Raw genomic sequence first — 16563 nt, forward strand, 5'->3', positions numbered from 1 at the left:
TATTTTAAAACAAATAGAACCAAAATCAGCATAGTCTATTGCTGCATTCATTGGAACTCGGGTGATGATGTTGCAAAGGTTTTCCCAGTTGTGGAACTGCAACATATCTATATCTACTGCTCAATAAAGGGCAGTGATTTCAAACACGTGATTCACAGAAATTAAATCATACCAGTTAATTCCAGGCCCAATGTATCCATCTGTCGGCATTCCCATTAAGGACTGTGTTTGTTATTGAGTTTTTAAGAACGTGGTAGAGATGTGGGGGTAGATTTTCATCTCGGGCTTCTGGAGACATTTTCAAACCACTCGGCCTTCAGCATCATAGTTCTTACACCACCATAAAATAATACAGCATCAGGTTCCATTCCGCTTTTACCCATGCGCTTGTAATAGCTGGAACCTTTACCCAATTTAATTTAACACATTTCCACCAGACCGCCCCGGAAGGCAACATAGGGCTATCCGGGGCGGATATGTTTTACCCATCATGTATTGTTTGTAAGCGCACACATTCACGCCCATATAAAATATATAATTTTAAGGGTTTCATAACCTGCGTTCTAAACTCGATAATGTTAACACAATGCCTCATGGATGTTTGTGCGCTTTAAAAATCAAATACATAAATAATACATAACACAGATCAATCCTGGGCCCATTTGTATTCTGCTAACAGCACGATTCTATAATTTTACGTTGTACCACATCCGGCTAGAAATGTTTAAATGCCTCCATTACCCTGAAGAATCCACGAAGATTTGACTTAAGGTTGTAGGATGTTAGTTTGGTCTTCTTGGTATTAAATTATCATGGCGTTGATACATATATTTTACTAAAGTGATACATGTTATAATTTCTTAATGAATGTAGGAAGAAGCCCAGCTGTACATTTTAATGACTATGCATTTCTGTGCATAATTATGTATATTTGTGTACTTTGCTAATGTGTTAAAAGATTTATTTAACCATATAACACTTTCATTGAAAATATACATATCTGCCTGCCATATTTAATTAATTCAGTGGCTCTTTCATTCATTCACTGTAGAAAGAAGGGAAATAAAGAATTCGTTTCTTGGGGTTTTTTTGCATTTGAAAAAAACCCAATCGGGGAAACTATACATATAGGGACGCCTATTTGAGGGATGGGAAAGTGATAGGCTCCGTGTGCAAGCTACCTTAGTTGTGGTAGCACTGTGTGTGTCATTACAACCCTTCCTTTTGTGCCAAGGCTACGAAGCGTGACCTACTGTGGTGTGATAAAGAAAATAATGTTGACACTGGATGCGCTGTTGGAAAGCAAAGCACCTTCACTCTTAGTGGCTAGTGAGTTTTTTTTTTTACTTCTCTATTGCCAGGTATGTCTTGTGAACTTTTTATCTGCCTGACGAATAGTAGACACACACGTTGTTCACGTTTGATCACCTTTGAAGTTATCTTTGAAGAGCTCATAAGAAGATCCGTTTCTAAAATGGCGAAAGCTGAAACAAAACAAAAAAAACACAACCCGTCGAGGCGTGTTTGCAGAAATGTTATTTTATGATGCTTTTGTAAAGGGCCAAATCACCACCACCCTAGTTTCAAAGTACTGAATGAACTAAGAGAATAGTATATAAAAACACAGTGGGGAGGAGGCACTGAACAGTTTGGCAGTTATGTTCTTAGCGATGAAGCGCCAAGATTACTCACATCTAGGGTTCAAGAATACCGACAAAATCACACCTAGATATCGCCTGGTAAATGCAAAGTAATGCCATGCGCTACACAAGTGTGAAGTCAAGCAATACAATGCTTATAAAGTCCCCTTCTGCCAATAATGGTGGTCTCGCTGCACGCGGCTCTGTCCACACTCCGGTAGCCGCTGGGGCATGTGTTAGTGGAACAGACAGGCATGCGTTGATGTGTGAAGGTCGGAAGAACCCCGTTTACCTGTGTGCCGGTACCTAGTCTCTGTGAGCAGAGAGGGGCATGTTGCCCCCAGGGTTGATAAAGCAGCCACTGGTGCAATGGGGGAGGGGATATGTACTTGGCAGGTCCTTGCTGTATGTGAAATCCTCAAACTGCTTGCTCTTACAGTAGCATCACTCAATTGGCACACAACGCTAATATCTGTAGCAATACGCAATTCTAATGAGTAAATGTTATTCATACAGGATGGAGGTGTTCGACCTGTGGTAGCTCAGTTTACAAGCATTGGCAATGCCAACATTTTGAGCTTGTGTGTATTTATGGGAAAGGCACTGCCGTAGTGGTGTTAACTGACCAGTGATGGTAGAAAGTGTAGAATGGTGCAAATACCTGGGCATCTAATAGCAGGGCCTGTCAAATGTGTAATACTTATACAATAGCCAAAAGTGTTAGCTTTGCCCATGCTTGTTTTTAACATGACTTAAGAGAAGGGCACAGATAGTGCTTCTAAATTGGGTGGCTAGAGGCTGGCCGGGTTTAGACCTTTGTATTGCACCAGTAGCTGTGTTTACAGCTCTAATTGAGTCACACTCTCAGAAGACTGCTTTGAAAAAACACTGGCAGGCACTGCGGGCACAACGTTCGATGGTAAGGCTTGACTAAAGGGAGCTGATCATGAGGTGTGTTGGACAGGCAGGGGCGGGAAGTGGGTGGGAATTACCATTGGATTAGCATGGCCATGGGCAGTCGATGGGTGGCCAAAGAACACCTTGAAAGCGTTGCGTCTCCCCCATATGCCAGTTTTCCTTATCTGCACTCGAATGCAGTAATGCAATTGTTTCGGCTTATAGCCGAAACGAAAAATGACGAAAACAGCTCTCAACCTGGGCCGGATCATCGCGTTATTTTCTCCGTTCCTGCTTCACACGAGGGGGGTCAAATACAAGAGAGGCGACATTAAGGGACGTCTGGCGAACTGCATCAGTCCTTCAAAATGCCTGTACAGGTGTCAGCAAATGCGCCGCGGTTTCCGCCTTCATTAGAGGCGTCTGCGCCTATCCAGGCCCCTCTGGAGGAGCTGAGAAAGCCCGGATCCGAGACACTTTTTAAGCCCATTCTCTTCTCTATTGAGCCGCACAGCAGTAGGCTCCAAGTGTATAATTTTCAAATTTCGAGGCAATCGATTGCAATCCTTTAGCCTAACCGCAAGCACGGCCATCAAGTGAGCCGGGAATAAAGGACCAGTTGGCGGCATCTATTTCTCACTTCCACGCGCTCTTTGTTGCGCCGCCGCCATTTACTCACCAGACAGGAATAGCAGTCGTTCAACCTGTGGTCCAGCGTCCGCCTTTGGAGCATTTTGAACAGGGACGCGTGGTCGAATGAGCAGGGGTTCGCGGAAATAAACTCATCCATGCCAGCTTTCGGGGCACGGTCAGCATCTGTGTTTGGGGGGGGGGGGAGAGACATGCAAACGAATTGATTAAATCCTGCACATTCATAGCTAATAATAACCACACAAATCAAACCAATAACTATATAGCGTGCTTGTCAAAAAAGCAGGTGTCACCAGTTGCAAAATGGTTATCAGAACACCAACACCCGAATTATTATTCACCACAAGTAAAGAAAATAAACCATTTTGGTACAATGGGGGTCATTACGATCTGGGCGCAAAGGGATACCAGGCGGCACCGGTGCAGTAATCCCTTTGCTCCCTATTCCGAGGTCCCTTAGCGGGTCCCTCCCTTAACGCCTGGTTTTACCAGGCGTTATGGACGGGACCCGCAAAGGGATACCGGGGTCAGTAAAGGTACCTCAATTTGTGGTACCTTTATTGATGCCTCCCCCCTTCCCATTGAGCCCTCAAATGGGAATGGGGAATGGCTTTTCAAATGGGGACTTACTGGTCCGGCATAGGTCGGAATAGACAGGTAAGTCCCCATACCACCAAGTCGGTGGCGGTACCGGAATTGGTGCTAGTCATGGCGATAATAGCGCCATGACTAGCACCAACCTCGGAATGAGGGCCAATGTTTTGATCGGCGGGGTATCGAGATCTAGAAATTGCTGGTTTTTCCTAAATCTGACATTTCACGAGCCATTTTAACAAGGACATTTATTAGAACGTCTTCCTTTAAACATATGAGAACATGGGCATTTAGACTTCTGCTGAAAACCTCGAGGGGACATGAAAGAGCAACAGATGGACCGCTTGGCGCCGCGGCGCGAAATGAATGCGGCTGTTTCCACGGCGCTCCCAAATACAGAGTGCGCCCCGAATGCACGTGACGCGTATGCGTGAAAGGAAAGACAGACTCGGTACCCATTAAGCAATGCGCAGATGAAAGAGAGCAATGAGTACTGGTAAATAAAGATATAAAGCCTGGCGTGCTAGCCCCAATGCCACCGCTATTAAAGAGCACAGCGTATTGTTCTCCGCAAATGGATTTCCCAACGCCTTGGGACCCCGCGGCCTTATCGAAAGGCAGGCTCCGCTGATTGCGCTTTATAATGGCGGGTTCCGTCAAAAGCTCAGAGGGAATGAGTGTGTCGAATATGGACAGAAAGTGCCCCACTGTGCCCACGAGCACTGGTCATGTGTTAACATTACCCCCCATCCGAGGCGGTCGGCTCTTCGTTGAGTGAACAATCTGATAACTTAAAAATGCACTTTGCCTCACAATGGCGAGTTCAGCCTTTGTTCCTTTAAATTCAAATCTAGGTCTCTTCACGATGGCTACTAAACATGTACAGCCCTAGACGCAAAATGGGAGCACTACCCTGTGCACAGCCGCCCTTTCTATGGGAGGCAAGACAAAAGCATATTGATCAAAACCAATCACAGAGTTTGGCTCATAATAAAACTCCATATTGATCTGAGAGTATGATGCTAACATAATCAGTCACATTGCAACATTTAGCCCCAGATCCTATTGATCCACGTCATGTCCAACGGTCAGCTGGGCTCGCCGATGGCGGAAGCATTTCATTCGAGCTGAAGGATCGGCGGCGTCGCATCTTGAGCAGATGCACAAACTAATTCATATCACTTGGCTCTGCACTGTCAAGGCGAGCGTCACATCCATTTGACAGGTTTCAACAAGGTGCACGCAGCTTAGCAGCGGTGTGACAGTGAAGGCCCGGCTGAAAGGTGCAGGCTATCAACCGCGCAGGACACATTATACCCCAGCGTCTACTGGCAGGAGGGAGAGGTCAAGGGCTCGTCTCACACAGTGGAGCTCAACGGTCTCGATTGCCCGTGTACATAATTGCATTTATACAGGGAAATGTGTTTTCCGCCCGCAGGTAGCTCACCATGAGATGTTGCTTCATGAAAGTTTTGCAAGGAACCTAATGTTATGCCTGGATGATTAAGGAAATGGCGATTTCTTTTACAAAAAGATGTCAACATGGTGCTTTATACCTGTAGTTTATTAAAGGAAAAACGTTCAGAATCCAAATAACCAGAGTAAGAAGCAATACAGAAAACACATCTACTTTATTTCATAAATATTATTTCAGAACTGCACTGCAAAAATGTGATTCTGTTATCAGATTGTCGCGTTCCAGGCAATGGCACATTAATATCAGATTTGTATATTGCAATTAACGCCAGATTCCTGTAATGGGTTGAGAGGCCACCCTCAACAAGGGGAGGTCCCTCTCCAATCAAAGTGCCACAACAAACAGTTTAATGTCAATTCCTTGTTCAGCCCTCTTTCTGATTCATCTCATGCCCCTTGAAGCCCCCCACCCACAACCCTGAGCCACCAATTCCAAGAACCAGGCCATGTACAGACAATATATTTATACTTATATTTATTGGCATTATAAGTAATGGAGATCACACTAAGACTACACATGCTACCTTCTCTGTGGCTCACAATGAAACTTCTTTTTACATGAATAAATCACAAAAGTTGGTTTGGGAAAACAATACTTTATACAGACTTAAATTCAAGGAATAAACAACACTGGTCAATGAACAAAGTCAATTCACATATGCAGTGGTGTGCAATTTCGATTATCCAGCTTGCTTAAAAAGGCTAGCAGTTTGGTTTACAATGTTGGATACATGAGGTCTCACTTTTTCAAGCACTTCTCCCCAGCCCCAAACCCAAGCATCAATTACCTGCAGCACCCTTCCAGTCAAAGGCCAGGTCTAGGGAGTGGGGACAGTTTAGAAGTATTTTTTTCAGAACCCCCTCACTTAAAGGCCTGTATTGGGGAAATTGGACAGTAAAAATTGAGATGATTTAGGAATTTGGGATTTTCAGCACCCCTCCACTTCAAGGCCTGTGTTGGGGAAGTTGGCAGATAGGGATTGTTCTAGTTTAGGGACATGGACACCCCCTTTCTTAAAGAAGGCGTGGTCAACAGGACAAAGGGGATCATCCATTCCATTACAGGCTATAGTTTTCAGCGTACACAGGGAATGAGCTTTGTTACTTTCAAATTTTAACAAAAAAATAACCCAGGAGTGTTTTGCTGAAGGGGAATGAATTAAATTGTATTCAAATAGGCTTAGGATCTCTCCGGTTTGTCCGCCCCCCCCACCAACTATGAAGGGAAAGGATTTAAGGCGAGCAGATCCCCCCCTGCCTTTTGGTCTCAAATGGCTCAATTCTACTTACATTGAAAACCTCTGTTTAAGGTTCAGGAAAGCAAGCTGCATTCCAGGACCCTCTTTGAGGACAGGCAAGCGTCTGGTCATACTACTCTCAAAGATCAACTCCAGCTCTTCACCATAGGGCCTAGTCAGATTTTAGGCCTGTTCCAAGCACCACTCGGATGCAATTTCAGCAAATCTCCTTTGGTGTTTCCTTGTGGCTGTCAGTTGGTAATTTTTAGCATGTCTCCCCCCCTCTCTGAAAGTGCATCCACTTTATATACCAGTGATGACACCATCAAGATTTCAATATATGTAAACCCCCATTTGAAATCCCCTTTTTTATTATGTCAACTTGTTGGCAAATGTAGTTATGTGGAAAAACCTCATAATTTACTAGTAACTGCCATTATATATATATATATATATATATATATATATATATATATATATATATATATATATATATATATATATATATATATATATATATATATATATATATTCCGCTTCAGCTAATCACGGGGAATTCAATAAAATGACAGCCAGGTCCGTACCATGTTGCACGGGCATATGGCAATTTTCCACCGTTTATACAAAAAGCATAATATTTATGAAAATGCAATTTACTTTTCAAATACCTAATTTTATCCTCCACCAGCACAATTCTTAAATTCAGGACATGTTCAGAGCAGCCAGAAACACATTTTAGCTTGCCATTATGATTCCCTAACTCATAGGTAGATGAATTTTATTTCAACAAAATCATCTGGATTGTATCTTAAACATAACACAAATTAATGCAGTATGACTTGTGGTGTCTGAAAAAACTGTATACATAATTAATAGTCCTTTTAAACTAATGGGAAATCTTCATGTGTATGTAAATTGGAGCTCTCCTGTCTCCAGGCCATTTGCCATTTCTGTCCAGCATGTGACCAGATATATGATATGATGTGGCATTTATAACCCGCCTGTACACAAGTGATTCTAGGTGCGACAAGACAAGGAGGGGGAAACAAGGGAGGACAAAGTAACGATCGTACTAGGCCTTGTGGCATTCAGATCACGCAAGTGCGGGGAAGAGGGAAGGGGATAAGTGCCAGGGCGGAGCAAAAGGGGGAAGTGCAGTTAACTTACAAGTGCAGCCAGCGGGTGGCTCATAAGTTCACAAAGAAGGGACTGTAGGGTTGCCGATACAGACCCTTAAGTGCTGGGGAGACCGGAGGCACTGCAAGGGCAACTCGACATGCAGGAGCCTGGGCCTGAGTTCAGAGCTTCTTGGACTGTGTTTTTATTAGCCTCTTTGTTGTTTGAAGCTGGTAGGCTGCAGATAGTAAATACTTGTGATGCATCGGCTACACAGAGATCTGCCACAGCAGATAAGCCAGGGTGGCCCTGCTGACAAATGGCATCCTGTCCTCTTATCTGAGGTCGCAAAAGGGGAAATACCATATGCAAATCAGGCTTGGTCCCACCCCTAAAGGGGTAGTCCAGCCCAAACTGCTTGGTCCTTTCCATCTTGTAATGGTTTGGCATGCAAAGAACGATGGTCTGGAGGGTTGCCCAGAGCAATGGCAGAGGTTAAGATTTTTTCTAAACCTTCAGCCATCACCTTGCTTGTTTTGCTATTGTCACCCTGAGTGGGATGGGTATGCCCAGGCGTGGGTCCCATGCCTGATAGGCCTAGAGACCCAAGCTACTCCTCACTGATGATGCCCAACAAGGCTGAGACATGTCTGGGAATGCTTGTGGTCTCGTGCAGAAGGGATGTAACCTAGCAGTTCGGGCTGGACTACCCCTTTGGGGGTGGGACAAAGTCTGATTTGCATATGGTCTTTTCCCTTTTGTAATGGCTTGGCAGGTGAAGAATAATGGCCTGGAGGGTTAACCAGAGCAATGCCAGAGGTTAAGATGCATTCTAAACCTTCCAGCCATCACCTCTTTTGTTTTTCTGTTATCTGAAATGGACCACCATTTCGATCTGAAAACCTATTTTTTTTTCCAGAGTTCAATTTGATTGCACAGCTCCTTTCCACATTCCAGTCACACACTGACTATGCCATTTGCTATTCTGTTTGAAGTTGGTGAGCTTTTAAAGCAACATGTCTGGGGAAAGTTTGTTTTCAACACCCTTAAGAGCAGGCCACACTTTATTGCCGTTGTAAATAGCTGGGATGCAAGAGCCAGGTTTGCAGTGGGGGGAAGCCATTTGCAAATTCTGCAGAGATCCACCGATTGTCCTTGGCAGAAATTAACTTGCATATTGCATTTCGTAATGTAGTGAGACTGAGTGTTCTTCAGCCTTGTTACTTTGTTGCTGGAAGTCTTTCTACAGTTGCCATTGTTTATGACATCCCCTACCTTCAAAATCCTCAATGACAGCAGAGCGTGGCGGAGTGAGGCTGAGTGTTCTGCAGTCCTGTTACTTTGTTGCTGGAAGTCTTTCTAGAGTTGCCATTGTTTGTGAAATCTCCTGCCTTCAAAATCCTCAATGACAGCGGAGCGGTGCTGAGTGTTCTGTGTTCTCATGGGAGAAATCACAGAACGACGAGGACACGCGAGAACTACCAGCCAAAGGAACTTTGGTAAAATCCTGTGCTACAGGAACTGTAAGTAACAGGCCCCCACCGGTCATTTTTGGGGGTGCAAGACAAACAGTTTAGTTGCCCTCATTTCATCCGAGACAGCTGATATTGACTGAAGTGGGCTCTTAAGGCCAGCTTCATTCTTTGTGGAAGAAATTAGATTTCGTTGTTTGCTTTTTGTGACATTGATAGACAGAGCAGACACTTTTTTGTCAGGAGCTGAGCCAGGTGTCTGCCTGTTTTACTGCACTTGGACCCTGTGTGCAGAGAAGTTATATGGCAGCTTCTCTTTGTAGCAAGAGAAGGGCAGATACTCCTGAATGAGAGTGTGACGATTTTGCACAGGAACAACATGTTACCGGTAACAGAGCTACTCATGACCAAATGCCTGTAGCTACTTGTGTTATTGTTTTCATAAATCCAAACTGGCAAAGCAAACCAAGTAACAACATTTTGCTATACAGCCGAGGTAGACGGTCTTATGAGTTCAACATGAACCCCTTCTCACAGTGTGTGAAAACGTACTTATTCACAAATAGAGCAGGAGGCATGGACCGATGTTGCAACCTCAATAATACCAGCAATCTGCTTGCCCCAAACAGCCCTTGTTGATCGGAACAGCTGTAACATGACAAATGGTTCAGTGGTAACCAAGCATGGCTGCTCCAAGACCAATGATCCAAGGAAGGAAGTCTCAATCATCTTAGAAGCATCTTTTCTAAGACTCTGCTGGGATATGTAAGACCTCATTAGTAACACCAAGTCATCCCCTCCTCTGCATAAAACTGCCATTGGGACAGTGTCTTTACATGTGCAACAGAACAGAGAGCACTTTTGTTTCAACACCAGCTTTACTGAGGCTCAAACTAATACTGATTTCTTTACTCTGAAGAATATTAATTCCAAAAGCACTTCACAGATTTTGTCTAATGTTGACTCCCTGGGGCCTGCTTCTATTTCGGCCCTGCATTAGTTCTAGAGTCTCTCTTGCGACTCTAGGACAACATTAAGGATTTAGTACATGACAATGCCACAAACATTTAAACGGTGGACTGGAAAACAAAAGTGATCCCAGAATGTATTAAAAAAGAGAGTGACACTGGCCAACAGGGGGCACGTGGATGAAGTCCACTGACCAGTGAGCTCCCGGATCTACGGCCTACTGAGAGGCCTGAGCCCCCACTTGTGACCCCCCCAACGTCGAGATTATCAAACCACGAGGTGTATAAACCCCCTCTGCCCCCAGGGACAGGGAGAAGGAATGAAGAAAATCAGCACAGGAACGCCAAAGTGCCCCGCTAAGATCAGTGAGCTGGCCAGGTGGGGACTACACTGGGGGTGTCAGTGTCCACGCCCTAAGAGAGGCATGACCTCAGCAAATGGACCACAGGCTGACAATCGAGACAAGGCTCACCCCATGCCTCTCTGAACTGGCGCTGCAACCCACAGGACTGTCTATCCGTGGGACCATTTGACCCCTGAGGAAGTCATCAAGTGAGATCCGACGAAGGAAGCAGCCCGAACATACGTGGCACTACAACCTCCACTAGCGAGGGGGACCCGCTCTCACTGGGGAGAGTTGACAGACCCACACCAGCTGGGGAAATACAGCAAACCGAGTTTACACCGGTGCAGGTGGCAAGGTAAGGAGAGACCGCCTTGACCCGCTGTAGATGTGGCCCGCACCCTATAAAGGACCTCCACTGCCGCCAGGCCGGACAGAGGTGCGTCTACTAGCTCTGCGAACGTTACCGCTCTAGGGGAAGCACTGTAGTGCGACTGGCCCCTTTACTGAGTAATGTATTATCAAGAGCTGCATGGCATAGAGGTGACACCAGGGGCCCTCCTAACAGTTCCAGGATGGTGCCGTACGACCTGTGAGAGGCTCCCACCAGCCCCTCAGAGCCTTGGATCAAGCCCTGGCCAAATAACCTTGACCCTGCCTCGTGGGCTGGAGCAACGTCCTACCCCAGAAGGACTAAATTGGGCCCAAGCATTGTACCCACGTAGGTGGTCTTCCTGAAGACCACGTCCCCCGGTGCCTGGAGGAAGTAATTACGGACAGGGCCTGCACATCAGTTGCCCAAGGACTCCCCTGCCTATATAGCTTGCTAGGACTGTAAACAGGCGCGACACAGCGAAGACCATTGCAACAGACAGAAGCCCCACGCCTTCCCCACAGGAAAATTGCACACTGGGTCACCAGCCCTGTTGCACGTCATGTGCGGAATAGCCCTACAAGCTGGCGCTAAGCAGCAATTAGATTGAAGGACATTGGAGGAGATATATCCCGGCAACCATCAACTCTGGTGCACTATCAACTCTCGCTACATGCACCATAATACTGTGAGGCCCGCAAACTCTCCCAGTTGAAGCAGAGCCTTACTCCCGACTAATATCACGACAAGAGGGAAACAAGTCCTCACAAATAGGCAATACAGCAAAGGGCTGGGCCCCCACTCTGGGGCGTTGTTCCGTGCTAACATCAGATCGGATAGAGAACACTGCCCTGTGAGGATTGGAGAAACACAAGGCGCATGACCACATGCCCCACAGGACGGGGTTGGTCTACCCCGAGCTTCAACCCCTCCAACTTCTAACGTCCCCTCGTGGTGAATTCAATAAAATTCACGGACTCGACCGACTCTGGGACATATAAGACCTTGTGAGGGTTGGGCCCCCAGTCCTGCGGCATGTGCCCTCCTGCAGGGTTCGGACCGGGAGAAAGGAAGAGGAATCGACAGGTGCACCCTAGAAAAGAATTACTCGTCATTCAAACTCTAGGGGAAAAGCTCTAATGAGGGGTGGCTGGGGGAAAGACATTGAAATTGAGCAGGATCCCACAGAAGAGTGTTGGAAGAGAAGTGCATGGAAATAAGCCAGAATTTAGCCCCATATAGGTATATCCCGCTCTGCATAGATCCCAAACCCGCTATGGCGACTTTAGGAGCTGATGCTGCTGCCACCAAAGGAGACGTTGCAGCCCTACTGAAAGAAAACAAAAATATGAGAGGGGATATTGGAGGGAAGGTTGATAGAATCACACAGAGAATGGACAAAATGGAGGAGAGAGTGGAAGGAGTCGAGAATAATCAGAGTTCACTTAGCACTCTCGAGACACAAATGGATCAAAGAATTAACAACATAGAATCCTGAGGGGAGGAATTCCATCTCAAGATGGACGATTTGGTATAAATTGGGAGCGACGGAACAACCTAAGACTTTTTGGAGTTCCTGAAAGAAAGGGCGAGTCCGAACAAGATCTAAAGAGGACCCTTCATGAAGTAATGAAGCTCCTATTGGAAGATGATTCCATCGATGAACCAAAGATCGAGAGAATACATAGGGCAGGCACGGCTCCCGGTGGACCAAAATCTGTCTTGGTCCGATTCAACAGCTACAGGGACAGGACCAAGATCCTGGAAAAAGTGATGCGTAGCAGGCCTGTATTTCTCAATGCCTTAAGAGTAACGATCTTCCAGGACCTGTCCTCATTGACCCTTATCCTTAGATGGATGTGTATGTCCCTTACCAAGTGGCTAAAAGAACGAGGAGTCTGATATAGATGGGGCTACCCATTCTCTCTCACATTTCAGCTGGGCGGACGAAAGGAAAAACTAAGAACAGAAAACGACAAAGTGTTCCATCTCAGACATCCTGGGCAACCAGGAATAGGAGCAAAACTCAGACACGAGGAAGGGAGATGATAGGCAGCAGCGAATTCAAGGACCAAGACGGAGGAGAATACCGGGGTCCAGGAAGTACAGAAGGATTAATGCCTCCCCAGGCGTTGATGCTTAAAGCTCTCATGGTTTGCCAGTATAATGACCCAAATAGCAGTGACACCCTAAGCACAGCTGGAGGTGGGGCGCTACAGACCGCCTGAAACTCTTGCGAAGTTCACTCCCCAGTGAACCAGTTTGAGCACGGCCTGGAAGAATGCGGAAAAGGATATGTTTTGGCGCAGCCGCACTTTGGGCCCGAGGATAAGTGAATAAATGCTTATGACATGCTGGAGTAGCGTCAGAGCCCAGCGTGATGGCGATATTGTTCTACGACCACTCTTCTGCAAGACTCAAGTACTGAGGGGTACAAACCGTTGGATATCCCGGACTTGGGTGATCCGGGTGATGTATCAATCTGGGGGGCAAGGTTGATTGAAAATGTTTAGTTTGAAAATGTTGGTGATCTTTTCTTTTTCTTTTGAATATTGTGTAATGTTCAAGATGAGGGGGCAAAGGGGGGCTCAATGTTAACTTGGTCGTTAAGAGAGAAGACCGTGAGATGTCTGGTTTCCGAGCTGGATCGGACACTTATGGAGGGTGGGGAGGCAGGGGACGGGGGGGTAAGGGCAGGAACGGGATCTTCTCCTTGCACAATATCAGTGATGGCATGGGTGCGGAATCAATAGCTTGGCCGCTGGAGCTTACTAAAGGTTTTATGGGTGTACAGATGAAGAAATGGCGGTAGATACAGAACCGTAGAGAGGTAACCTCCTCAGGGTTGGGGCGCTAAAGGTCAAGGCCAGGGATTGAACTCACAAACAAAAAGATCCTTAGTGTAGAGAGAGTTCAGGAGAATTAACCTTGACATTATGTTTCTGCAAGAAACCAAATACGCATGTGGCGAAGAGCGCAGGGTTCTCAATCCCAGACACGGGGTAGAACACTGGGGCTCGGGCCCCCTCAGAAAGGTGGGGGTGGGGATCCTGGTCAGAAAAGGTCTGAATTTCAAGCTCACCAAGATATGAGCTGATATGGAAGGCAGGGCCCTATTGATAGTAGGCTCCGTACATAAAGTAACTGTTACGCTGGCAACACTTTATCCCCCCAATTAGAGACAATCCCAATTCCTGCATAAGACACTTCCGAAAATAATGCTGGAAGCTGCGGGACATGTAATCTTGGGAGGGGACTTCAACCTCTGGGACGATACTTAATTGGATAGACAGGCGGGTAACCCCGAGACGTGTGACCCAGCAGAAGGGGGTCAGACCCGAATCATGGAAATGGTAGAGGTGTATGGGTTGCGTGATAGGTGGCGAGGCTTCCATCCGAATGAGACGGGATACACCTTTTACTCAACCCCTCCTAGCACCTTTACTAGGATTTACTGTTTATATATCACAGAAGGCCTGAAAGAGGCAGCCATTGAGATCTCACCAATCACTTGGTCTGATCACGACATGGTCACAGTTGATCTGGATTTGACAGGCCTCCCACATAAGGGATCACAGTGGAGATGTAAAGAAACACTATGGAAAGATCCGGTCTTTCGGACCGAGATGGATAATGAAATAAATGCATACTTCATAACAAACGATACTGGTGAGGTACCTAAGAAGAGAGAGAGCACTAATTGAGAGTAGACTGAGAAATGAGATGACTCAGTTGGACAGAGTGGCCCGGAAAACTTTGGAAGAGCATGCAGATAGGATACTAGATGCCAAACAGAAGAGGGAGGAGCTCCGTTTAATAGAGGAAGGGCAGATAGTTCGAAAATTACAGCTCCTCAAACAAATGTACTATGAAAAGGGAGACAAGGCGGACGCGCCGCTGGCCGCCAGATTATGTGGACAACGTGCCGAGAGATCGGTATTGGTCATAGAAGAGGAAGTGGGTATCCAAAATAGGGAGGGAACACCTGGGGCATTTGCGACATTCTTTGAAACTCTCTATAAAACTGAGTCAGAGCATGAGAGTTCAAGGATAAACGAATGTCTGGAGAGTGTCAGAATGCCTAAACTCTCCCGGGAGGAGGCCATTGATTTCGATGCCCCAATCTCAGCGGAAGAAATTAAAAGGGCCGTGAAGATGCTGCCCATGGGGAAGGCCCCAGGAGAAGATGGTTACACAGCGGGCTTCTATAAGTCCTTCCTCTCTTCCCTTCTTGGTGGAGTTGTTTAATGATATATTAGATACAGGGGTCGCTCCGGAATCATTCTCGCGAGCAATCATTAAGGTGATTCCCAAAGATGGCAGGGACCCCAGAAAATGCAGATCATAACGCCCTATTTCGCTGCTAAACTTGGATGTTAAAATTTACACAAGGGTCCTTGCAGCAAGGCTTGAAACACACATGCCTCGCCTGATACACTCCGATCAGGTTGGGTTTATAATGGGGAGAAAGGGTGCCGACACGATGTGCAAGACACTCCAGCTGATGCATGAATAAAGGAATAGGAAAGGGGACCTGGTTCTCTTCTCTGTGGATGCCGAGAAGGCATTCGACAGGGTCGAATGGGGCTTTTTGGAGGCAGTATTGGGAAAGGTACAGGTGGGCGTGTGATTCAGATGAGGGGTGAAGGTGGTATACACCTCCCCCAAAGCCTCAGTATCAGTGAATAGTACGAACTCCAGATGGGTTGACCTAGGTAGGAGAACCCAGCAAAGGGTGCCACTTATCAGTGATATTGTTAGCCCTCTCCCTTGAGCCTCTAAACAAGAAGCTCAGAGATGATCAACAGGTAGAGGGACTCAGCTTAGGTGGGAAAGAATATATGTCGATGACCTCCTCCTACACATACGGAACCCTTTAACATCTATACCAAGAGCAATACACCTTATTGAACAATATGCGAACCATCTGGCATTAAAATTAATAGATCCAACACGTTAGGTCTCACGATTGGTGGTGACTCCCTCCGATATTTGGGTATAAATGTCACACGAAACCTGGACTCCCTCTATGACGCTAATTTCCCCACCCTACTCTTACACTTCCATGATGACCTGAAAACGTGGCAAAAACTCACAATATCATGGCTCGGGAGATTAAATGCAGTTAAAATGGTATGCTTACCCAGATTTCTATACCCATTTCAAATGCTCTCGATTCGACTCCCAAATGCCTTCTTTGTTGAGGGGAAAAGGGCGATCCTGGGATTCCTGTGGCAAGGGAAAAAGCCAAGAATGGCATACAAGGTTTTAACGCTACCCAGGGATAATGGGGGGGGGGGCTGGTTTACTTGACCTTAAAAAATACTATGAAGCAGTCCAACTAAGAATTCTTATCCCTCATCTGAGAGGGCAAAATGGACTCCAATGGGTAGAACGAGACAATCTTAACATGGCCCCGGCCACCGTCGCAGAATGGCTCTGGGTCCCGAGAAATAAAATACTACGTAGAATACGAAACCACCCACTGCTGGACACCATATGGGAGATTTGGAGGGAAGGGAAGGACATGCGAGGAATCACATCTTGGCCTTCTCCACTGAGTCACATTTGGGCTCCAGGGATCAGAGAGGGCATTCTCAACCACGAGAGATTCCAGTCGTGGTTTAAAGCGGGTCTCGACAGAGTGGGTCAACTATGGAGAGGGGTTAACTTCGTCACAATACTAGAGCTAGAGGAAGCTCTGAGGATAGGCCCCCTGCCAGTCCTTCCCCTTCCTCCAACTTAAAGGTGTCCTTACAAGAGACAAATGGAGAGAGAAAGCTCAAAGAGATCT

At 46.3% G+C, this 16563-nt stretch overlaps 1 protein-coding gene across 5 annotated transcripts in view; it reads right to left on the reverse strand.

Moving 5' to 3' along the window:
• Positions 1-16563, reverse strand: part of CADPS2 (calcium dependent secretion activator 2) — a 2822196-nt gene that overhangs the window by 1782065 nt on the left and 1023568 nt on the right. For all 5 annotated transcript variants that reach the window (XM_069629098.1, XM_069629097.1, XM_069629096.1 and 2 more), the window contains one exon: positions 3217-3353. In XM_069629098.1, coding sequence (XP_069485199.1) covers positions 3217-3353 — 137 coding nt within the window. The remainder of the gene's footprint in view (positions 1-3216; positions 3354-16563) is intronic.

The sequence above is a fragment of the Ambystoma mexicanum genome, chromosome 12 (genome assembly GCF_040938575.1).
Source record: "Ambystoma mexicanum isolate Mex_15411 chromosome 12, UKY_AmexF1_1, whole genome shotgun sequence".
NCBI classification, from domain to species: Eukaryota; Metazoa; Chordata; class Amphibia; order Caudata; family Ambystomatidae; genus Ambystoma; species Ambystoma mexicanum.